Source organism: Triturus cristatus, chromosome 10 (genome assembly GCF_964204655.1).
Source record: "Triturus cristatus chromosome 10, aTriCri1.1, whole genome shotgun sequence".
Taxonomy (NCBI): domain Eukaryota; kingdom Metazoa; phylum Chordata; class Amphibia; order Caudata; family Salamandridae; genus Triturus; species Triturus cristatus.
The window spans coordinates 312,753,344-312,777,965 of NC_140593.1; the positions used below are offsets into that span (position 1 = coordinate 312,753,344).

The window sequence follows — 24,622 nt, forward strand, 5'->3', positions numbered from 1 at the left end:
GGGATTAAAATTGATTCAGAACCCAAAAGAATAAAGTGACTCAGGCATGTTTCCAGATCTACTCATTGAAGAGAATCCTGAACTACTACTTGTCAACTCATAAAGAAACTGTAATCCATCTATTTACCCCCTTTCAACTAGACAACTGTAAATCACCTAATCTCAATCACCTTGTAGTGCTAACAGACAAATTACACCTTATTGAGAATGCTTCTGTGCAAGTCCACCATAATCGTGGTCTGCACACACACCCCTCCTTAACTCCAGAGGCCCCCATACAAAAGGGACCTTCAGCTGCACACCCTTTTTTTAACCTCCTACTATTCCTCCTACTCTAAGTTCCTGCCCAGAACAGCAGCAGCCGAGAGACACTTTTGACACTGACGCCCCTTAGCTCTCATGTGTTGCTGCCCATCTTCGCCCTCATTATGTCTTTCTGGCTGTACTCAAGGAGGTCATGAGGCCCATAGCAGTGGTCAGGTAGCGATCTATTCGGACATGTGGAACCGCACTCTGAAAGATGATAACTAACCTATTGAGAAATCTATGTAGCCTCCTGATCTACGTGACTTAAGGTATTACATCACCTTTGCATCCCCAAGCCAATTCCTTTTGTCAGGTCTTCCGGTTCATCAGTTTTAATTATTTGCCCCTCTGACCCTGTGTATCTGATTTTCTAGGGAGTGTCTGGTCCTGCCGCTGCCAGCTACCTTACATTCTGCAACTCATTACACGTCCAGACCTGGAATACACACTCTTCGCTTGGAGAGTTAACAACTCTGTCTCAGAGGGCAATAGCCTGTCTCTGAGCCCAAGAAGGACGGATGTATGTGCACTGCTAACCACTTAACAGAGATTAGCTATCTGGGAGTAGACTGTCACAGTTGGCAGAACAAAGGACAGCCTTAGTACTTCCTCTTTTGATTCGGAGCTGGAGGCCTTCTTCTATATATTCTGAGGACCCTCCTAGGCAGCCAGGCTCCAGGCCCAATAGGGAAGATGACCAGTTTTGTCCTTGTCAGGTGGGAATAAAGCTCATCTAAATAGGGTTATGGTTAAGGAGCCACATTTTTCCTGCTTAGTGGCAGATAAGGTCTGCCATACTGAAACAGGGGCTCTAAATAATTTACAGTAAGTGCAAAAAAAGATGGGGGGACTGTGAAAACATAGAATTATATTGCAGTATTTCTCCAATTTCTGGCAAGCACACAGGATATATCTGGCACCTCAACCACAACCGCCTTAGAACATTACTGGACCTGGAAAGGTTCTAACTGAAAATGAAGGTCCTCCAGGAAGAAAGTAGACTCCTAGCTCCTGCCTCCTCATTGAAGAATAGGACCTACTGTAGGACCCAAGGACTCCTGCTGGATCTCAGCAACTGGAACTCCTCTTCAATGGTCTAGTGGTTGGCCTGCTGTTTATCTGCTTCAAGGACACAAAAAGCCAATGGACTGCAAGTGTACCCAGCACCATTGACACACATTGGACCATACCAGAGTCCAGGTTGGAGAGAAACTGGGTCCCAGAAGCCTGACCCGCGGTGCTAGGGCTGCAGGAATGACTAGAAGGACAATTCCTAGAAGATGTGAGCTAAGTCTGAAAATAAAATCTTTGACCAGGATGACCCACTTGGTGTACCCAACACCTGCGCCATCCCTTCAAAATGTCATATCTTTAGTTCCCCTTAACCTATCTTAATGATCGTTGTGTCTTTTTGCTCATGAGGTTATTCTCTATTTTTCTAAATTTGTTTGAAAATGTTATTGTGTTGTTTCTTCACTTCAGAATATTTGGTACTGCTTTAACCTAACACACACTAGCGGGGTGGCCTGATGCCTCTCCTATTGCTATCCGGAGTTGCAAAGAGTCTTGAATAATTATTGTTGACCTAACCAGGTCGTGTTTATTAAGTTGCAAGGGATCACCCTCTCCCAAAACTCTCCCAAAATGTGTAACCAATTTTTTAGACAATGTGTTAGTTTGTATTCATTTTTATGTTTTTCAGGTATCATTAGTACAAATATAATTATTGGAGCAATTGCTGGCACCATTTTAGTGCTCGCTCTAATTCTAGCAATAACTGGATGGGGATACAAGTAAGTGCGTTTATCTAGTTTTTTTGGATATGTGATAACGTTTGTACGATTGTGATTCTAAATTATCATAATGTTCTTATTGTACGTAAATTGCACTTTTAAAATGAATTAGTGAATTTATAAGTTCATTAGTATATTTTTTCGACTATTGAGAATAAACCATTCTAGGGCCAGAAACGAATCAGATTTTGGTAGGATATCTTAATACTAGTAACAATAATAACTTCAGAAGTGCCCTTCTTTAAAAAGCTTGGTTAGGTCATACATGTGCTGCTGAATACTTTACTGAACTGTGACTTTGGTAATGAAAATGTTCAGCTAAAAGGAAGAGTGAAAATGGTGCAGATGTAAAATATTGTATGATAGGTGAGGCAGTACATCTGCTTGGCAGAGGGATGAACACAACAGAGTATTCTGCATTCAGAAGGAATGTATTGCCATTTTAGGCAAACAGCCAATGTTACAAGCATAAATCCACTGCTCAGAATAAATACAGCAGTGCCATTAGAAATTATATAGCGGTTTGATCTTACCATGACAAACAACCAAATAAAGAAAGATTGGCAAACACAACATATCAAATTACATGTCCTTCAACTGTCAGTCTTTAATGGTTCTCATGACAAATGCAGGATTATCCAGAGATGCTTCATTCACATTTTCATATTCCTTGGTGTGAGAACAATATTAAATGCTGCTATACCACTGAAGCAGCCAGAGAGGAGGTTCTTTGATATATAATGTCATAAAGAATAGTAGAAAAATGTTTTGTTTCCATATTAAGCATGTTTTAGTCCTTGGTGATCTAATGTCAAATGGTTCAAGTTGTTCATTGTGCATGCCAGCATTATGTCCTGTGTGGGATAATAGTAGTGTTAGAAATGGGGTTTCTGGTTGGCAGAGGTATGCAAAAAGTTCAAGCAGGAACCATCACTCTAGTCAGGGTAAGCTAGATACACACTTCAGATTAACCTGTGCTCAACCTCTGGTAGCTTGGCACAGAGCAGGCAGGCTTAACATAAGAGACAATGGGTAAGGTATTTGTGCAACACACACACACAATGAAAACACTGCAAAAAGACTTCACACAGATTTAGAAAAATAGAGAATAATTGTATTGAAAAAATTAGACCCACACAACAAAAATCCAATTAGCAGAACCAGTTATGAATTTTTAAGGAATAAACCAAAAACAGTACTTAAAAGTCAATAGCACTAAAAGATTACTTGAGGTCGCGCTAGACTGGGGTAATTCCAAAGTTCAGGCCAACCGCAATAAAGGGCAGGCTGGCTACAGGACTCAAACAGACCCTGCTGACAAAGTACCTTGGATGGGGCAAAGTGTTGACGTAGAATACTCAAGTCGAGGAAGCGCGTCATCGTCGATGATCCATGGATGGAGGTGAGCATCTATGTCGATCCGCACAGTTGATGGAAACTTCGGTGTCAAGCCCCTTTGTGATGCAGGCCCTATATCGATGCCGGGCCATGCTGTCCCTCGGTCTCGAACCGCACTGGCTGTAGAAACGCTGTAGTTGAGTGGCCGCTACTTCGGCATTGAAGGTGATACGTCGGTTCCGATTAGTGCAAATTCGCTGTGTAAAAAGCAGCAAAAACCCACTTCTGAGGCGCACCTTAGGAAATTGTAGGACTCACAGATAACAGCACCAGCAGGATTTTAGACAGTCTTTTGTGTCCTTGAGACTTCAGAAAACAGGAGGCAAGCCAGCAATCCTTTGGAGTCACTATGGGTCCAGTCCTTGTTGTCAACAGGGCAGAAATCAGCAGACAGTGGGGGCACCACAGCAGTGAAGCAGTCCCCTAAAACAGTCAGTCAAACAGAGTGGCAACCATTATAGCACAGCAGTCCTTACTTGTGGCAGAGTTCTTCACAGGTCCAGAAGCGCACTGATCTGGTAGGGTCAGAGCCCCAGTACTTATACCCAAATGTGCCTTTGAAGTGGGGGGTGATTTCAAAGCAGCTCCTTGAAGTGCACAGGTCCCCTTTCATCCCAGCTCTTTCTGTCAGTCTATCTGTGGGGGGTAATCAGTCCTTTGTGTGGGGACAGGATGCGGCCTCTTCAGATGTAAGTGTCAGCTCCCTCGCCCCTTCCTGCCCAGGTAGGTTATCAGAAAACAGATGAATGCGGATATGTCCTCTGTCACACTCATCCTTACTGTATTTGTGGCTGTCTAGAGGAAATGCACAAAGTGTAGCTGTCCAGGCGTGTGTTGGAGATAGTCTGCAAGTACACAGAGCTACGTTATGAGCAGAGAAATGTACACTTTCTAAATGTGGCATTTCTAAAATAGCAATGTTAAATCCAGCTTTACCACTAAAGAATATTTATCATTACCATTCCAAAGATACAAAACATGATTTAGCTACTCCTTTCTAATCAGCAATTACAGCTTAAGAGTGTTTTCAGGAATCTCCAATGCTAGCCTATGAGATGAGTAGGCCTCAAAATAGTGAAAAAACAAATTAGGCTTTTTGTCACTACCAGGACGTAAAACTTAATAGTGCATGTCCTCCCTTTTACTTACACAGCAGCCTGCCCTTAGGGCTACCTAGAGCCTACTTTAGGGGTCACCTATGTTTCAAAAGGAGAGATTAAGGCTTGGCAACGGGGTTTTAAATGCCAAATCAAAGTGGCAGTAAAACTGCACACATAGGCAGTGCTTAATTTGAGCCGGTGCTTTCCGGTCCTGAGCACCGGTACTTAATTGGTTTCCGGTGCTCGACAACGGCACCTAATTGTCAGCACCACACTTAGGGCAGTCTGCCACATGGTGGTGCTGCTCATGTAATTTAGAGATGAGCAGTAAAACAGTTGTTTAGGAAAACAATATACATTAAAAAATTGCTAATACCTTTAGCTTTGGGGACCTGGAATTATCTGAACTGTCGCATTTACATGCGTGAGAGATGGTTAGTAGTTGCTTTGGCAGCAATTACAAGGGTGATGGGTGGTGCAAACTGCAGTGGCCTCCTGGTCTGAGCCCTGGCACTTAATATTTTACAAATTAAGCACTGCACATAGGCCCTGGAATGGCAGGCCTGAGACATGTTTGAAAGGCAACTTGTGTGAGTGGCACAATCAGTGCTGCAGGCCCAGTAGTAGTAATTAGATTACAGGCCCTGTGTAAGTGGTATACCACTTTACAATGGACTTAAATGAAAACTAAATATGCCAGTCATGCATACACCAATGTCACTATGTTTAGGGGAGAAGTACATACATTTTAGCACTGGTTAGCAATGGAACAGTGCTTTGAGTTATAAAGCCAACAAAAGGAAGGTCAGAAAAAGAGGAGGAGTAAGTAAAAAAGCTTGGGGTAAGCCTGTACAAGTGGCCATTTCCAACAAATGATAACAGAGTTGCACATGTAATTTCATATATGCGGCTTAACCACATAAAGTTGTGTAGCACAGATCACACATTTAATGGCTATTTCGGCTGTCTGGAAAGGAAACTTTAGCTTTTTAAGTGCTACCTTTTTAATGAGGATAGTGGTGTGTTTAGCATCGAACACACTTTCTCAGAGCAAAGAGTAATACGCATCCTTTTGAATACTGGAACGATCCTACAGCCCTGTAGCTGACCTGGGAAACTATTATACTTTCTTCAGTGCTATTGTAAAATAGATATACCCAGACGTGTCCCAGTTCTGCCAGCTTCACCAAAGAATGGTGACATTATGGAGATAATGGGGCATATTCTCAAGGAGCTATCACCGAGTTATCGGCACTTTAGCGCAACCAAAGTCACGATAAAAATATTGCCCCAATACAAGCTGGTGCAAACAGCCGGTGCCACCAGTTTTACGGCAATAGCATCCTCAAAAAACATCGCCAAGGATGACCCCGGCAACTATCGCTAATGAGATGCAGAGTAGGCGTTCCCGAGCAAAAAGCTGCGACAACACCACTCCGCAACATTCTCAATGCCCAGCCAGATCGGCGCTACGATAACAAAACAGGTGATAAGGCACGTTAGCAGCAGGAAACTAACACCAGCTCTGGCCTGGTGTAAAGTCGGAAAACAACTGGCAGCAGCCAAGGGAGCACAACCCAGAGCCACACATGAAGAACAACAGATGCCCACGAGCAATTGAACATGCAGCCAGGAGCCCCAATAGGGCACCAACACCCACCACCACCACCCCCCTGGCCCCCACCCCCCCCTCCCTTTGTACAAAGAGAATGCACATCAACACCTCAAAACCATGAACCAAAAAATCCCCTGAAGTTGCACAATCACAACACCTAACATATAGGTGCGGCCAGAAAAAGGGAAATCATATAATCCAAATAAAAACTTTATTGCATATCAAACAAAATACAACAATCTTGTAGAGGCACGGAGGGTCTTCTCTGGGCATTATGTAAGTGACAGCCTGCAAGACAGAAATACAGATAAGAAGGTGTGTCATGCGCCCATCAAAGTACAGAGAGAGAGAGCGAAAGAGAGAGAGGGGGTGAGAGGGGGAAAGAAAGAGAGGGAGAGAGAAAGAGAAAGAGAGGGAAAGAAAGAGGGAGATGGAAAGAGAGGGAGAGAAAGAGAGGGAGAGAGAAAGAGAGGGAGAGGGAGAGAGAGTTCCGACACTACAGATGCCGGTCTCAATGCTCACCTGCAGCCACCGGTGTGTCTCCAACCACGTGCCAGTACACACTGGAGTCCCCCAGGTCCCTCATCTGAAATAGTTGCTAGAGATAGGAATGGCAGAGTCCATATAGTAGCACACGCCATCCACGCTTGCCCGCCCCTGCGCACACAGGCTGCTGCACCCCAGCCCCTCCCGCAACCCAGCCGAGATTGCCTGCCCCTGCGCAACCAGGCCTCCCTGCTCACATTCCGCCATCGGCGTGTCTCCAAGAGGGCCCACCACGTGCCGCTGGGAGCACCAAGCCCGGGGCCCGCGACCATGGAACCCTCCACATCATGCAGCCCCGCACCGTGGGCCACCAGGTCACACACTTGATTCTGGGTCTTGATTTCACTATGGCACAGAACATATCAGTGCACACAGCATCATTGCAGGCTGCACACCCGCTCAGCAGTAGAGGTGCCACTAACTATGTGAACTGCGAGGTGACACCACGTGGCGGTAGGCCCGCACTGCCCGCTGGCTCTGGCCTACACTGTGGTCCAGCAGGGCTCACACCAATGCCACCATTACGGACCGCCTGGATGGCGCATCATCACAGGCTGCACACCCGCTCAGCATTTACGTGCCCCTACCTCAGTGCACCAAAAGACACCGTCCCATGGTGGTGTGCCTGTGCCTGCCGCAGTGTATCCGCTGCCACCAAGTCTGTGCACCGCAAGACATGGACCCTTTATGATTGAGTCCCGTGGTGCGGACGCCATCATGTCACCCCCGGCACTGGGCAATGTGCTGTGGCAGGGCCCTAGGCCCTCAGGCAGAAAGGATACCCACACAGAGAAACCCAGTGACGGAGTGGAAATGGCATCCAGCACGTGCGCCAGGCCCTGTTTATTGGCAGGCTCACATGTCCTGTGACACCAGTGCTGAATGGGTGTGGTGTGGGTGTGAACCAGCCGTGAGGGAGTGGCTGTGGCATGCTGACAACTAGACCTGTGAGCAGCAGATCCCTACAGTGAAGACCTGGGACATGTAGCGTTGTCGTCCCCCCCGTGAGCGTAAGCGGAGTGGGCTAGCCTGGCGCATGCCAGTTCAGCGTAAGAGTGTGAACATTGACCCCCGGGCTCTGGGCGTGGTTCTGTCCTGGGATGGACAAGGAAGAGACTAATGCGTGTGTCTCCATTCTAGTGTCGGCGCCACCCAGAACGCAATCGGTAATGTGTCACCCTGTGACCCAAGTCTCACAACATGAGCAACATGGACGTAAGGGGGAATCATTGACCCTACATTCATCCATACCTCCACACTTGCAAGATCATAGACATGACACATCTGTGTGACAATGAATGTTTAATGCACATTCAATGGAGTGTCATAGCTGGAGCAGTACAGGGCCATGCAAACCCCATGCCACATTGACAGCCCGTGGAGGGCCAGCCAGAGTCCTTCAGGTAATGACAAGTACATCATAAGAGGAGGAGTCCAGTCCACAGTCTGATAGCTGTGTCATTGGTGACCAAACAGTATATGGTAGTCCATGTCGAGGTCCAAGGTGAGTGTCGCAGAGTGCATCGGGGGACAGTGGAAGGTGATGATGCAGAGGGCAGAACCAAGCAGAAACAGGCCCCATGGCAAAGAGTAATGCTACCACTTCCCTCTGACCACGAGGGCAGATTCATCCGCATCTTCGTCCTCTGCTGTTTCAGGTGCCTCACATGTGGGTGGTGGTGTTCTGTCTCCAGCACTGTGTGGCACTGACACATCAGGGGCCGAGGATGTGTATGGAGTGGTAGCAGCAGCATGCATCAGCACCAGGCCTTGTGGCAGCAATGCCATGAGGAGGGTCTTTATGGCATTGAGGGACCCAGCTACCTCTCCCTCGTGTGCAGCCGTGGCAGCCGTTCTTTCCGCCCGCGTACGCTCCATGATCTCCATGAGCCTCCGCATGAGTCCCAGCTCCCGGGCGAGCTCGCTGGAGCCACTGTGACTGGACAGTTATTCTTGACACAGAGTCAGGACTCTGGCGATGTCAGCCATGGTTCGTTGGAGGGCATGAGTGGACTGTCAGTGTCCGTTGGGGACTGTGAGTGGACACCCACGTATGGCGTCTAGTTTGTCTGCCATGCGGTCGAACCCCACCTGCACCTGTTCAGCCAGCTTCTCCTGGCACCCCAACACACGGCGTTAGAAGGCCATGTGTTCATCGTGGGGGTCCTGGTAGGCAGCCGTGGTGGTGGGTGCTGCCTGCTGTGTGTTCTGTGCAGGGGTGGGTTCTCCTCGTAGCAGCTGAGCTGCCCTGCTCCAGGAAGTGGGCTGCGGAGGCTATCCACGAGCTGTTGGAGGGCGTCGGAGTCAAAGGTGTTGTGGTTCTCTTCATCATCAGAGAAGAGGGGTTGGGATTGCTCTGCAGGAGGCGTTGAATTTCCCTCTGCAATGTGAAGGGGAGATGCAGTTTAGCATTGTGTTCACATGTATGTTGTCACTTTGTACATGTTTACATTCAGACTGCATGACAGTGTACATTGTGACTGTTTGTGGGGAGCTGCCTATATGGTGTGGGACAATGGACATTCTGACAACATCACGGATGTGTGTTTGTACTTGTACATTGTCAACTCACATTTCCCTGCTATGCCACATGTGACTGGCCAGTTTCTGCACACAAGCGACACCAGATGTGTCCTCTGTTCTATGGTGGATGTGTTGCGGACTGTGCCACATCGTTGTTGATGTGCTCTGCAGGTGATGTGTGTGTGCCACATTTTTGGGGAGTCGCCCCTGCAGCTCTGATTAGGCTGCCCCTTACCCTTTACATGCGGTGTGCCTCTGACTTCTGTGCTTATACAGTGCTGAGATGTTGCATACTTGGATGCATTGGTCTCTTGGTGGGAGTTGGGGGTCTGGGGCATGGTTTGTCTGCAGCTGTGCTATGCTTACTTGTGCATGTGTGCCATTGTGCCCATTTGCCCCTGTTCCCCCAGTCCCTGGTCGTTACTCACCCTGGTTCTGTTGTATCCGGTCATGTTGAGCAGTGTCTGGGTCCCCGACTCCTGCCACCGTCTCCCACTGATGACTGTGGACACCATTTCCTCCATCTCGTCCAGCTCCTCCTGTGGCGCTGGACTGCCACCTCCAGTCTGCATTGCTGCCTTCCAGTTGTTGGCGAGTTTCTGCTTGGTTTTGCGCTTGACATCATTCCAGCGCCTCTTGACCTCTTCCATTGTCCTCTTCAGCACTCCGACTGCATTCACCTTGTCCACGATGGTCTGCCATATTCCATTTTTGGTTGCCAGTGACATAGTGGAGGTGACGAACAGTAGTTGATGGTGTCCTATCACCTCCGTTATTAGGATCCTGTTTTCCTGCAGACTGAACCTTTTCTTCCTACTCTTCTTCTCCTTGCCCTTCCCTGACCCTGATTTCATTTTGGGCATCTTAACTATAGCTCCTCTCAAAACCCTGAATTCCTGACAGTTTAAATGCCTAGATCATCCATACCCCCACAGAAGAATGGCCTTAAGGGCACAGCTGGTGACACTCTTACTTAAGTCTAGCATCAACCAAGAAATAGGGCTCTTCTTGGAGTTCTACAAATAAGAGGAGACAATCCTAGTGCAAATAAACAAAGATCAGATCAATGTCCACAAATGCTACAGGTAGGTCGCCTCTTGTGAAGAGACTAAGAATCCAAGGATTTACCACCTCAGCCTGCAATGCATTCCCCAAAAAATGTATAAAGGCCATGGATCACAGCAGCCCATAAAACATAACACTTTCCTTACTCTAAAGAAAGGAGATACCATTCTCAATTGAATAGACATATGTAACATCGACTAATCCTTGCCTATGTTCTAGTCAGTAGTGGCTGCTATGGAGCATTTTCTTTATCAAAACAGTCTGTTGTGGAATGGAGTTTCGGCTCTTCTCAAAATCTAAAAATTATGAAACTACAGACTTTTTCCCTCAACCTCTAAGATGACACATTGCATAAATACTTTAAGGCCAGGCCATGTTGGCGCGAGTGCTTCAACCAGCACTTTTCTTTCTACTTTCACTTCTTCAGCTACCGTTGCCAGGAAGAGTCTGCATTGGCTCCCGATCCGAGACAGGATCGTTTTTAAGATCCTTTGCATGACCTACGGGGCTTTGTCTGGCGTGGGGGCTGAGGGGGTGAAGGACCTGCTGGTACCATATGTCCCGGGCAGAAACCTTCGCTCTTCGAGAAAGAATCTGCTGTCAGTTCCCCGTTCTCGAAGAGTCAAATGGGGAGGGAGGGCCTTCTCGTCTTTAGCCCCAAAACTGTGGAATACCTGCCCCACTGAAATTAAAACTCAATATACTGTCCCTACGTTTAGGAAGGCATTAAAGACGTGGCTCTTTGCCAAGGCCTACCCGTAGTTTTGGTTCCTGGTCTGTTTGATCTTTTTGTGTTAGGCGCCCTGATGCCTTTGGGCTTAGTCGCGCATTATAAGTTTTCCTTCATTCATTCATTCATTCATAGTGCATCTCTCACTTCGGAGCACATCTCTGTGATTGACATTTATCCACTATGGGATTTTGCTGATGCATTCTGTCCCTCAGCTGTACTTTCCAATCCAGCTTCCTTCTTCATTTAAAATGCGAGACCCCATGTACTGGGGAACTGCTAGTGTCAGTGCAACCTCCACTTTGGGTAAACCTGGCATCCCCATCTGTATTTTGGACAGGTTAATGTCCAGCAAGTATACTGAAAGAAATTGCTGAGATCCACTTCATTCTGGCTAACATAGATGACGAAATTTTTCAGATGACTGCAGCTCACAACAGATATTTCTCATCAGCTGCCATGCATTAATATTAAGAAGGAAATCTACAATGCTCAGCTGTTTAGCTGGTTTACTTTTTTACTGCATCAAATTCAGCATACACACTTGACAGTCCAGCATTTATAGTGTTGAACTCAAGCGTGTAGCAACTGATATCTTCATCTGGTGACGTGACAAATAAAGATACAGCTATATTAAACATAAAGCCTTTTGTGCTTCAGGTAGAGAACGAAAGACTAGCAGATTTAGGCCAAGGAATGCGCTGTGTGCATATTTTCGCATTTGAAGAAATGTACCTAGCTAGAGATATGCATTTTGCCTCTAAGGCAGCCCTCACATTCATGTCATTGTCAGCCACTACTAAATACAATCTCTCTTAGCAAAAGGCACTGACCAACCGCCCCTGTCCCCTCCCCCCACTAATATAATTGGCCTGTTTCCTTGAGGGTCTTGCCCTTACAATCTTACATACTGAAAGGGGAGTATAGACTAAGTCCTACATAGTGCACTTTCATGGCCAAATATACCTCCTATGCTTGCTCAATGGGATCTTTTTCTCTTCTGAATCGTCTGCTTTTTTTTCTCCTGCAATAACATCTTTGTAGTACACGGTGTGCACTTGACACCGTTATGAGCAGCGCAAATGTGAGTTGGAATTTTCCAGCCCTCATTTCTGTTTGCTATCAGGTCCCCAAATCATGTTTTTATTAAAGCCATATGTAAAACACCGACTATCATCCTATTTGCCGAGTCAACATGTTGCAGCCATACCTTTGCAAGTTTCCTGTGATATTCCTGATCGTCTTCATATGCCTTGAAGAAACTGGAATGACACATTACAGGCCACTGTTTTGTTGCCTGCTTTTAATCCAGCATTACCAGTACTAGCCATTTGTGAAGTTCTTTTGCACTGGTAGCGTGCCGGTTGAAGGCACAGTCTGGTGCCACCATGCTTGTATGCTGCCAGCAGCAACAGTGTTGTCTTTGGATTAAAGATTTCCTCTCCTTCTCTTCATGGGGTGGATGCCCAAAGGGGTCTAAGACAAGGTCCTTCAGCTTCTTACATATCCCTTTGGGCTAACTTGTGATTGCCAGAAAAGGCATGTGGCTCAAAGCCAAATTGGTGAGGGACCACTCCGTAAACTTCTGGAAAAACTTTCCAGTAAACCCTTTAACAGTGTTCACTGTCCAGAACATTTCTCTCATACTCTGCCTGACTGATTACATCTCTTCAGGTTCTAGCTTGCTCTAGCGCTCAGTTGCAGCTCTCAGCACAGTGGCACGTACACCAAAATGTCCGCTCACAAAATAATCTAAGCGGCATGCATAATGGCACTTGCCTGACCCAGTACTGCCCTGCCTGGTTTTGAAATGCAGGCACATACTACTCCCTCCAGTGGCATGCTGGTGGCTGTGGGTTGGTTTGGTACCAATCAGTGTAGGAGCAAATTAATCTCCTAGTCCAGTGTGCTGAATCTGCTTCTTGGGAAGACAAGCACTGCTTAATTTGAGACTGTGGTTGCAGGTGGGGTCCACCGGCATTCCTTTTTGGGAATCAGAACTTATTTTTCAAGATCAGCCTTTGACCGAGAACAAGAGTCAGAAAGGCAGCGAGGGGGAAAGAAGGAGGAAGCAAAAGGCAGAAAAGTGACAAAGGGAGAAATCATGGATGCACAAGAACATGCTAGAGTTAGATAAAAAGGTAGGGTGAATATGCAGATGGATGAAAGGAGCATGAGATGAAATCAAGACTAGACAGCATTACTATTCAGCACACCAACATTCAACAACAGTGAGCAGGGATACTGGAGAAAACTTTGCACCCCGGTACTTATTATTTTCAAATTAAGCACCGAAGGCAAACATGTGCACCATTGCTGTAATGTGTATGTGAGTGGTCCAGAGAGATACAAAATCTTTCAGAGCACCCTAGTAGATATTTGATGTAGCAATGCACTGGTCCTTGAACAATTGGATTACTTGTTCCTTAAGGGCTCAATCAACTAAAATGTTAAATCAATGTTCTGACAGAAGCACATCAACACGGAATGGTGTAAAATATGCCATGCTGTGTATCACAGAACAGGTGTTTTGTTATCCATCTCATCATTTTGTCACCAGGACTTTCAGACTAAATGATAATTAGAGCGTAATTGTTAAAGGCCAGTCCAGCAGAAGTGGTCCAACTATAGTTGTCTTCTTTGTGGCAAACAGGGCCATAAACTTTGCAGGAAGATGATTAGACTGATATAAGTTTTGGGTTCTCAATCTTTCAGAATATTTTCAGCTGACAGAGATTTTCTTCAAAGTCCGTGTCTCCAACCATCCAAATTGGTAAGCTTTAGATCTCTCTGAGCCTGCTCCGAATTGAGAGTTGGACACATCTCACCAATGCAGCCTTCTTTCATGAGGATTGGTAAACTTTTTCAGGTACATCTGGGGGCGTTGCGAGACACCTTACATGCACATCTGATCCTACCCGTAGTGTCTTTCCAGGGCCTGCAATCTCCAATCCTGTTGCTGGGCCATAAACTTGTTTTTTAACCACGCTATGCGCACTTCTCATAGATAATGGGTTTGCATTGGGCCCCGAGGTGCAGAGCCATAGACCTGGATGAGGGGCTTAAGCCTTCCACGAATTCATATATTTTGATTGAGTCCTCATTCCCACATTTTCTTTCGTTTACTTATCAACCAGTCGAAAGGTGTGTGACATCTGATACGTCAGTGCCTATTTCAATGTGGTCAGACAATTCCTTTCTTTAATGTGGTTGTAACTCATAATGGTCTTCAGGGATATAGTGGAGGCAACATCTTGGTAGATGGAGCACTATTTTCTAGAAATTTCTCTTATGGGGCAGTTTTCTCTTCACTTTTGTCCAAGGCTCAAAGATCAGCCACACATACAACCTGGCTTTCTGCTTTAACTTTACACACTCAGTCTGTGGGCAGAATCTATTGCCATGTGCGAGGCAAACTGGAGGATAGTGTTGAATGATGTTTCAGATTAATGTATTGCAGTATTAATTTGATCATTCCTACTGACAATGCACTTGCCAGATATGGGAAAGCGCACACTCTTTCACTTTAAATGATTTCCTGTCAGAACCACCCCCCCCTCTCTCTTACTATCTCTACCTCTGACTCTGTCTCTACCCAGTGCTGTTTTAAAGGATTTTTGGGTCCTCGACAAGACATATTTTGTCTCTTTTTGTGTGAAAGTTTTATCATAAATTTGTGAGTATCCTGCAAGCTCAGCAGGATGTGTAATACAATTCAAGATTGCTTTGAATAGGGGACCCCAAAATATGTCTTGCCTAGGGCCCCAAAAATCCTTAAGAGGACACTGCTGCCCGTCTAGTCATTGCCCTGGCATCAGTTACACTGGATCCCAACCTCTCTCCTTACATGGTGTTTGGCATTATAAACTCCCATGAAAATGGTCACCGAAGCTTCTTCTGTTATGTCTCCAGGCTACTACCAAGCTACCGAAGCTTCTTCTGTTATGTGCTCTATGCTATTCCCAAGACCCCATCCCTTTTGCTATTTTTGTCCAGAATGTTTCCATATTCTTCTCCTTGACCACTGTCTCTAGCAAGCTCCATCTTTTTTGTAGACATTCATCCTTTCTTTCCCTCTTTGTCAGGGCTTGGTAATAATTTATTTTCCTCTTGATAACCTCTTGTAGTGCCCTTATGTGGACAAGATTCTTGAGGTGTTCCTTTGTTCCTTGCACTTGTCGTCAAACCAACCCACTCGTCATTTGATTTTCCCTTCTGACGTATGGTCCCCTTTGGTTGGATCAAAAATTCCCATAACGGTCCAACAGTTCTTTCAGAAACCACCATTTGATTCCCCTCTAGCAGGACTGAGTTGAATTTTTGCAACACGGTCCACTGTTTTAACTTCATTGCACCAAGCATCCAAATTACTTTCTGACTCTTGTATTCCACCGAACTCTCAATTTTGTACTGAGCTTACACAGTGTGTAGATGGGTTGCTCGGAGATGTTTCATTTGATATCCAGAGGCAGTGCATTGTAGCCACTCTCTAGTTTCCACGTTATGTCAAAATGCTCCTCTTTGGACCAATCTTCTGCTTTTAACAGGGTAGAATGGACTAAAGATGCCCCTCAACGTGCATTCTATGGGACACTTTGTGGGTCAGTGTTCTCAGAAGAGTTTCTCGCAAAAATTAAGCCTTCTCTTTCTCAGAAGCTGTTCAGATATTTCCCTCTTACTCTACCATTTCAAATATCTGCTTCAAGTTTGAAATCCCCATACAGTATCAAAAATGAACTTTTAGCTGTCGCCTCACTTGCCCATCCTATTGTTAAAATCACAAAAATGGTTTTGTCCCGGAGTCTAGCAATTTGCAGTAAACAATGTTCTTGGCCTGCGAGGCGCATACAATGATAGCTCACAGGCTTGAGTTATAAAGCAAGTTAATGTCACATTTTCGGATGTCACTGTGCAGCCCTTCCCAGTTTTCACTGGTCTGCAGTTCTTAACTCTAAAAGGCAAATGGAGTCTCCAGCTATTCCTTGAAATGGTTTTCGTGGTTGTGCAACTGGTGAAATTCATACAGCCTTGCATCTCTCCATGTATTTCATTTTTAATAAGGTATTCTACATTTTCCATGTCTCAAAATTCTTGGTAGGCTTTAACCATTGGCACCTTTCAAGAAGTGAAGTTTCTATAGTGCGCTGATAACAATTTCTCGCCTAACTGGAACAATGTTGTCGCTTCTGCATCAATAAATGGTGTCCTTCCTGTTTTGTGATTCACCATCTAATGTTCCTCATCACCACCAGCAAGAGAATATTTTTGAAGATCTAAGGATCTGGCATGCGGAAGGTGGCAGTAATGCCCATATAGCATCACTTCAGCGGTGGTGCACCCTTGGGTATCTCTGGCGCTCAAGCTGTGTGAATGTCTTCAGACTCTATGAGGTGCTGGAGTTTTTCAGAGTCTACAATAGGAAAAAGAACAAATATCGTTACTTTCAGGTATGTAACTTCCCCATTATAGTACTAAGTTGGTGTGCTAAACCTGTGCATTTTATTTTTTAAATAAACAATGTTATGGTGGAAAAGATGCAGCAACAATGCAAAACTGTATGCAGTGTCTTCAGTTCAGAAACAATTGCATTTGTAACTCATTCTTTTCTATTTTCTTCCCTGTCTTGAAAAGAAACTATAGGAAACAGAGGTATGTAACATAGGAACCGTGATAATGTTTCACATCCTAATCAAGACAGCATAATTATTGTAATGTGATCGTGAATGTATTGTGGCTAAATAGAAGTGAAATATTTACTGTACTTTCAAGATGACCATAATATCAGCATGGGCACTATTACATAAGGGGTGTGATTTATTATTGCTGAATTTGATATTGTAACATGCAGCTGCACGTGCCACTGTAGTTCTTAAAAAAGTTACAAAATTGGATTTCCACCTCCTCAAATATGCCTTTGTAAAACATCCAATCATAGGAAGTCTCACTCGAACTAGACTCGGGCACAAAATATCAAAACCCTTCTTCCCATAGATGTGCCCTGGTAGAAAGGTGCCTTCCTTTGCCTGGAGCTGGAACTTTTTTTGTAAAGGTTAAAAATACAGTGATGGGACCACATGCACCTGATTCATCAAGTCAATGAGCATGCAAGCCAATCCATAGCAACTGATCTCAATCCACTTTTTTGTTTTCTGTCAGGAAATGCAGAGCTCTGAAACCTATTCCCTCCTCTGCACATTTTAGTATTTCCTGACTAGTAAAAAATTTAGACTTTTTTTATATGGTGAATTTGATGAGTTCTCCCTGACAGTGGCGTAGCAAGGTCAGGTGGTAACCAGGGCGGATAATTTCTTGTCACCCCCGGCTTGACAAAATAGCAAAAATATGTGTTTAAGACACATATTTTTGTCACCCCCCTCAGTGATTTCTTGTCACCCCCGGCTTCCCAAAATAGCAAAAATATGTGATTAAAACACATATTTTTGCCATTTTGTCACCTCCTCAGTGATGACACCCGGGGTGACCCGCAACCACCGCACCCCTATTCCTACGCCACTGCTCCCTGATAGCTCCATGTGGAGGTAAGCCTAGAGTTTAAGAATATATTGCATAAAGTCACGTTTCTCCTTTGAATCATTATTACATGTGCTTCAAGAATCAGTATCCAGATGCACTAATCGCAGGCCTACCATATTATTCAGGGTCCCATGACATGTGCCGGGCAGTCAATGTACCAAGCTCCTTGCAAAGTCATTCCTATTTGGGAGCACAGTCATGGTACGCATGGAGAGAAGGCTGGTCCTGTGACTTTCAAACCGGATTTCATTCATTCTACAGTGCAGTCCAAACTTTCCACGAATCAGGGCATTCAAATATAAAATGAACAATATAGGTGTCATTTTAACACATATGTCAGTTCACTATATCATTATACATAAATAACCAACTTTAACAGATTAATAGTATAGAATATGATCTTTATTATCTTGCAAATTCCTGATTATGAAAAATACCCTCTGGTCCATTAATTTAGTTTCTCTTTCATATTCTGCGTAATTCAAGGGCTAAGCGCCCAAGACTGAAACACAACGCACGTCATAAGTTCATAAAACTCAGCATTGGGAAACGTTCTTTAGGACGAAGCCCCAATTATGCTGTGCCTTCCAAGCGCCAGCAACAGAACAAACGCATCTTAAGTATTCATTCGTTCTGCATGCAAGTCGTTAAAACGACTTGCTTTAGGGGGGCGCATTGGTGGAATAGTGTTGGAATTAAAGTCCATCACCTTCCGTGCTGTTGCGCAGACTGGAGTTGGAATAGTAAATTGAACTATTCCAAAATCCAGTACTCCGCAAGGCAAGCCGCTATAACAACTTGGGTGCAGATCGCATGTGTGCTAAAGATGCCTTTGTTGTAATGACGGCGTTCCCAAGGCATGCGTGATAAATGCATGCGCAATACAGTCATACATTCCAACATTGGGAAACGTCCTTAAGGACAAAGCCCCAATCACGCTGTGCCTTCACAGTGCCAGCAACAGAAGGAACTCGTCTTAAGCACGCATTTGTTCTGCATGCAAGTTGTTAATACGACTTGCTTTAGGGGGGAGCATTGGTGGAATAGTGTTGGAATTAAAGTCCATCACCTTCCCTGCTGTTGCGCAGACTGGAGTTGGAATAGTAAATTAAACTATTCCAAAATACAGCCCCCCCGCAAGGCATGCATGATAAACGCATGCGGAATACCGTCATACATTGGCAGCATCACAGACAGTTAGACTTGAATGGGAACATGGCCTTTTTGGCTTGCTAAGTAAATCATTGTGCCAATACAAGTCATGGGCTGGAAATATTGATTGGATTACCAGAACACAAGTGTTTTTTGTAATGGGACAAGGAAATTGTATACATTTATATTTATTTAACATAAATTGGTTCCTTCTGCAAAGAGACTTTGAGAAGAGACTTGTTCTGGGGCCATCATAAAAGCCAGGTAGTTGTTGATCAATCACATATCCAACAGTCAGTCATTCCAGAGAGCTGGAGGCAATAGTGGAAATGCACATCCACTCTTTAAGGCATAGTGGTCCTGAGAGAGTAAACAATGACTGAGTGTTTCTGATATTTTTAGAAGAGCCTTGTTTTGAGACCATCGTGACAGTCAGGTGGATAATAATGAATTTGAATGCATCTTATATCCAACAGTAACACATCAAGAAATCTGTTTATAAAACGGAAAAATCGAACCCACTGATCTATTTTTTTTTTTTTAAATTAAGGCCTGCTAGTAGGAGCATGAAGTCACAATGTGTCCAACATGTATGGAGGAATGCAAGATGAAAGTCATGATGTACTGAAGATTGAATACACTGTTCAGACACTGAAGTTAAGCAAGATGTGGTCATATTCTCTGGGGTCAATGATCAACAGAGCAGCAGTATTTTGAATAATCTTACATTGTTTAACAAGGTACTGTGGCATACCCACTTACTGTGAGTTACCACAGAAACATCTGGGCATGGCTGCTGCATTTACACTGAAATAACATTCAGTTGACAGAAAAGCCAAAACATCTTGCAAAGAATGATTTAACTGACATACCAATGACAGGGGTAACACAGGTCATAGCCAAACAATTTTTAAAATCCAGATCCTTTCTCAATGCTGGCAAAAGAAGCTGGAGCTCTTGAGCTCATCATTACCACCAATTTCTCTCCTTACAGTGGTTTAATCCCACTTAGAGTTTGAAGACTTCCCACAGCAGACCAAGATTCCATCATTCCTGGGGGATCTGTTAAGTTGTCTAGAGCCATGGAATACAAATCCTTGAAGGCATAGATTCAAGTTTAAAATTAGGAAAACTTTCCTAGTATTTCCCCCTGCAAGCAAAGCAACAATTATCCTTCTCCAGCAATACTGAGGATTCTGCCATCTTTTGAGGCTTAAATTGAAGATTGGTTGATTTGTATGGTACAGGTTGTTAAAGTGGAGCGGTTAGTATCTCATTGGTTGAGACCCCTAAACCAATCATTGCCATTCCCTCCTGAATCACACTCTCCCTTTCTGTGTCATGAACCAACAACAACACTGATGACTTACCTGGAGTCAAATGGAGAGCAGGAAGCCGTGTGCTCCTGTGCCTGACACCAAGCCACAAGAAAGAACTGTTGATACAAACGCACCAGGTCATTGCCTTCGGGTGAGCTGTTTGTCCTGTGACTACAAATGCTGATACTTTGTAAGCGGTCATTTTCTTCGCAACTCCTTCTCTGATTGAATAAAACCATATTCCATCCAACTGATGTTTCCTTCCTCCCTATGTCCTGGATTCCTGCAACTCGTAGTAAATTGTACTCCACTTATTTAAACCTGGCTCTCCAGTATCTGCCTTATTTCTACCAGTGCCTTATAAAATGCTCATACCTATGCAGTACTTCATTTTCTTCTACCAGTATCTTACTCCAGTAGCAAAACTTTCAGCCTATGCCAAGAAATTATGGGCCATATTCACAAGGAACTGTCGCCGAGTTAACGGCACTTTATCGCAGCCAAAGTTGCGATAAATCGATTGCCCCATTCACAAGCTGGTGTTAACAGCCCACAGCGCCAGTTTACCCGCGATAGCCGCCGCAGAAGACCCCCGCAACTATCGCTAATGAGATGCAGAGTAGGCGTTCCCGTGCCCAAAGCCGCAACAACACCACTCCACAACATTCACAACGACCAGCCAGAACTGCGATAAGAACACAAAACAGGCGATAAGGTGGGTTAGCAGCAGGAAAATAACACCTGCTCTGACCTAGTGCAAAGTCGGACCACAGCCTGCACCACAAAAGGGAGACCAGCCTACAGTCACATCGGAAGGGCAATAGATGCCATGGAGCCACCGGTCAAGCGGCCCGGACACCCAAGAGGGCCACAACACCCACCGGCACCACCCCTGGACCCCAACACCCACCCGGAACGCCACCTGGACCACCCCAGAGGCAGCGCAGACAAAGACAGCGGACCCCCAGGAAACGCACCAGCCACACAGACCCAACACCTGATGATGTGATTGCCCACTACAGCCTCCAAAGGACAACCATCCTACGCATCCTGACCAACAACGCCCAATGGGCCGACGGCACCAACACAGCGGACAACCAACATCCCACCCCACACAAAGCTGCTGGCTGTGCTGCACCTGTTGGCCCCTGGTACCCCCAACCAACACCCGCCACAGTCAGAGGAGTCACACAGCCTGCCACATCCAAGTCCCTCACACCTGACCTGGACAACACCATCAGCCTGTTACCCCAGTCCCTATACGTCGAACACAATGTGCAGGATCCGCTGGACACCAATCAAGAACCATACGCCATAGCTGGATGCACGCACGTGTCGTGGGCAATTCACAGCACACATGTCATACCTGTGCCCCCTGCCGACACAGCACAAAATCACCGCAACAGAAAGCACGCGTCTTACATCAATGTGCAGGCAACAACCGAACACCGTGGAACCTCCACCAATTTTGCCTCCAAATATCCAGCCACTGTGCACAATTCCTCCATCCTCCGACAGTCCAACAGCAACCAGCATCCCCAGGATGGCACCAAGGTAAATGCACAGCCCCGTGGCAGGTTCCAAATGAACACCTAGCTCACCTCAACTCCACAACCATGCAACTCAAAACTCTGGCAATGCACACGTCACAAAATCAAAACCAACATGCCAAACAACATGCTCACCCACCAGACACAACAACAAAAACTCACAGTGGTAACCTGGGCAAGCCGTGAACATGAGCCATCAACGGCATGGCACCTCAGCCACACACTAGCCCAATGTGGGGAGAGGTGGCAACCGGGCATGTGTGAAGGAGGCAGGAGAAGCATGACTGGAAAAGCACACAATGCCAAGAGTTGCGAAGATGTGCTGGACAGACCGCAGTATGCAGAACACACCCATATCCATGGTGACATACACCTCTGGTGTATGGAGTGTAGTGGACAGTGGACGAACCATGTCACCCTGGCCAGTGGGGGAGTTTGCGCAAATGTTGCCTGTTATGTCCCCCCCGTAAGCGTGAGCGGAGTGGGATGGCCTGGCGTATGCCAGGCCAGCGTAGGGGTGTGAATAAAAAACACATAGCCCTGAACGTGGTCCACTTCCAGAAAGCTCTACGTCTCTGCCAGGGCGGCGCCTCTCCCCACCCTATGAGGCCGACACCATCCTCATGAGCGGAGTTGTCTGCGATCCTGTGCGCCTGCCATACCCCAGCCCGCTGGACCCCAAACCCACTAGGCCTGCCCCTGCTCAGCCAGGCCACACTGATCACCTGCCGACATTCATCTCCACCATAGTAACTGTATCAGCGTGGTCCGGCCCTCTTCATCCTGCCCTGGGGGTACACCTTCCACTGTCCATAGAGACACTCTGCGACAAGGCCCCTTGTCATCCCGTGAACCTGCTCTGCATCCGTGACCCTGCCCCAGTGCCCCGCAAGTCAGCGTCCCGTGGCGGTAGGCCTGTGCAGGACGATGTGCATCCGGGCCACTAACTCTGTGCAGCACAAATCATGGGGCCTTTATGGTTGTATGGTTGTGTCCTTTACGATGTACACTGTTGTCGATTTCTGAATGCACCAGGCAGCCCTTGCCAGCTGGTGTGCACACACACCACACACATCCAACACAGGTGTCACTCAGTAAGTGTGCCTGAAAATAAATGTGGCCGTGCGCACATGCCCGTAGCCATTCACACCATCTGAGCAAGTGTGTACGTGTGTTCATTGTGTCAGCTTGATGTGCAGGGGCCCTGCAACATCACAGTGTGCTGTCTTCTGCGGACGTTGCCATGTCACCTCAGCGTTGGCAGTGACCACCCTGGACATGTAGCTCCGCACCTGGCCCCCTGCATGCACAGGCTGCATGTGCTGGTTCAGCGGGGGGTAGGGCATGGTCTGGACTTGGCCCGGTGCAGGAAGTACGGTAAGTGTATCTCAGTATTGGGGTGTTGTCACCACCAGGGCTACAGTACATGATGTTGCAATGTGGCATGTACCAGGAGGGAGGGCCCGCAGGTACGGGGACATGTAGGAGCGCTAGGACGCTCGGGTCTTGGCACATGCATGCCAGGTGTGATGTGTATCAGTCTTGCGGATGCATGACTCTGTTGCCAGGCCTCTTTCGCAGAGCGATCCGAGCCAGCCATGGGATGGACACCTGTGTCTGCCCTGTCCGGACCATTGGCCTACACCCAAGTGGGCGCACACCTTCGAAGGCCAGCGTTGCGGTGTTGTTGGCATGGTGCTGGAAATGCGCGGACAGGCATTAGAATGGTGTCCCGTAGGAGTGAAAGTGATGCAACCGTGCAGCGCACACAAGTGTGGGTGCCTGTGGCAGGGCGGAGCAGCTGTGTGGCAACGTGACACACAGTGAGTCCACTCATGTGCATCGTGCTGGGCATATCATCCAAGACTCCCAGGGTCGCAGACGTCCCACCACACCCACGACCGGCCTCTGTACGTCTCCTTTATGCATGCAGCTGGTGAAGTTACTCTAGGGATGAAAGGTCTTTTGTCTGTACTATCAGGCGGTAGCACATCTGCAGCTCCGAGCAGGAACTTGCATGTGCCCAGCACCCCCTGACAGGTACAATAGCATTTGCTTGCGACTCCCACACTACGCACTGCCCGGCGTGAGACCAACGTGTACACATCCCACTCGCAGTAGTCCTTGGTCATAGTTGGCGTGCATGATATGGCCTTCACAAGTACTCCCACCCCACCCAAGGCCTGCACCCGTTGCACACAGACACTGCTCATTGCACTGAGCTGTGCCATTTCATCCACAGGACTGTCTCAGGGCAAGCCATTGCCGCTTCAAGCAGAGCCACTGACGCAATGGCAGACCATCCCGGACACATGGTCTACTCCAGTCACGTGGAGATGTACCGTGCACGTCTGCTGCATGTACTGGGGGCACTGCCATTGGCAGTGCTGCGGATCAGTTACCGGGGGGGCTTCCGCCTTGCGCACATCACCTGCATGCAGCCTGTGTTGCATTGTCGCTCGTGCATATTCGAGTGGTCCATGGTATCTGCCTCTCCAACGTAATGGTAGCTGACCTGGATTTTGACGTGTGTCTGCACCCCCTGTTGGACCACGACCAGGAGTGTCACCAGGATGACCGCTTATGGCATGCATGGATGTTCAGCATGCAGGCTGGAAACTGGACCTGGGAGATTGCACGAGTCGTCGTGTGCAGTGAGCACATTGAGCCACTACCCGATTGGGCTTTGGTGCACATTGGGTCCAGTGGTTGGAGTCAGCACATGTGTCCTGGTCAGCTGATGGATTACATTGACGGCATGTTAGATGTGGCGGATGACGATTGCTCATTGGAGATGTTGGCCTACGCAGCTGCACTCGCGTTCATGGACGAGTGGCAAGGTACCTGCAGCCACAACTGGATGTGAGCCACGACACATGGTTGCATGTTGTGGATATGGTCACCAGTCCCGAGACGACAGTGGACATGGCTGCATTGGCCAATACTCATGTTCCAGGCGCGGACAACCAACTCAGGTTGGCAATGACTTGT

General features: G+C 46.7%; 1 protein-coding gene across 3 annotated transcripts in view; it reads left to right on the plus strand.

The window, feature by feature from the left end:
- Positions 1-24,622, plus strand: part of ADAM22 (ADAM metallopeptidase domain 22) — a 1,168,071-nt gene that overhangs the window by 1,007,181 nt on the left and 136,268 nt on the right. For all 3 annotated transcript variants that reach the window (XM_085631338.1, XM_085631339.1, XM_085631337.1), the window contains exons 25-26: positions 2,009-2,099; positions 16,708-16,725. In XM_085631338.1, the coding sequence (XP_085487464.1) occupies positions 2,009-2,099; positions 16,708-16,725 (109 nt within the window). The remainder of the gene's footprint in view (positions 1-2,008; positions 2,100-16,707; positions 16,726-24,622) is intronic.